The sequence below is a fragment of the Olea europaea genome, chromosome 10 (assembly GCF_002742605.1).
Source record: "Olea europaea var. sylvestris chromosome 10, O_europaea_v1, whole genome shotgun sequence".
NCBI lineage: Eukaryota > Viridiplantae > Streptophyta > Magnoliopsida > Lamiales > Oleaceae > Olea > Olea europaea.
In genome coordinates this window covers 21,828,193-21,829,250 of record NC_036246.1, presented here as the reverse complement: position 1 = coordinate 21,829,250, position 1,058 = coordinate 21,828,193, and the positions used below count along the sequence as shown (strand labels likewise).

General features: G+C 35.2%; 1 protein-coding gene across 1 annotated transcript; it reads right to left on the bottom strand.

The window, feature by feature from the left end:
• Positions 1-318: 318 nt before the first annotated feature.
• On the bottom strand, positions 319-753 carry LOC111400403. Its single transcript, XM_023027821.1, has 2 exons — positions 601-753; positions 319-519 (listed from the first exon to the last, which is right to left on the bottom strand). The coding sequence occupies exons 1-2, from the start codon at positions 751-753 to the stop codon at positions 319-321; spliced, it is 354 nt and encodes a 117-aa protein (XP_022883589.1).
• Between the last annotated feature and the right edge of the window lie 305 nt (positions 754-1,058).

The following is a 1,058-nucleotide window of genomic DNA, read 5'->3' as shown; positions in this document are numbered from 1 at the left end:
CAGCCTTTTAAGTAATGTAGTACCCTATATGCTACTTGAAGATGAGGTTCCCTAGGATCATGCATGAATTGACTGATCACGCTCACGAAGTAAACTATATCTGGCCGAATATGAGCAAGGTATATTAGTCTACCAACGAACCTTTGGTATATTCGTTTATCAACAACTAGTTCCATTTTAGGTTTTCCCAATTTATGATTTGGATCCATTGTTGTAGACACTAGTTTATACCCAATCTTCCTGGTTTCTGTCAACAAATCAGTTACATACTTTTGTTGAGCTATGAAGATTCCTTGTCTAGATTATGCCACTTCAATGCTAAGGAAGTACTTTAATTTTCCCAATTTCTTTATTCCAAATTCCTTTTCTAGTCTTTTGCTTCAATTCGTGTTTTTCTCTTTCATCGTTTCCAGTCACTATAATGTCGTCCACATAGACTAAATGTGCACTTACTCCCTCTGTGGACAAATGCTTGATGAACAGAGTGTGGTCACCTTGACTTTGTTTATATTGTGAGTCCTTCATAACTATTGAAAGTCTTCCAAACCATGCTCTAGGAGATTGTTATAACCCATAAAGAGCCTTCCTAATCTTGCATACCTTGCTAACTGTGTTCCCCTCTAATCTCGATGGAATGTTCATGAAGATTTCTTCATAAAGATCATCATGAAGAAATGCATTCTTAACATCATAATGAAAAAGTTCCCAATTATAGTGAGTAGCCAATGATAATAAAATTCTTACTTTATTCATTTTTACAACTAGTGCAAAAGTCTCCTAATAATCAATCCCATACATCTGAGTGTACCTTATAGCCACCAATCGCGCCTTATATCTTTCAAGGGAACCATTAGCTTTGTATTTCAATGTGAAAATCTATTTGCAATCAACAATGTTTTTTCCTTTTGGTTTATCAACAATCTCCCATGTTCTATTCCTTTCTAATGCATTCATTTCCTCTTTCCCTTTTTGACAATGCCTCAGAAACAATGTTAGGAATAACAATGGTGTTTAAACTCACTATGAACCTTTTGTGGGTTGGTGATAGGTTTTTAAGT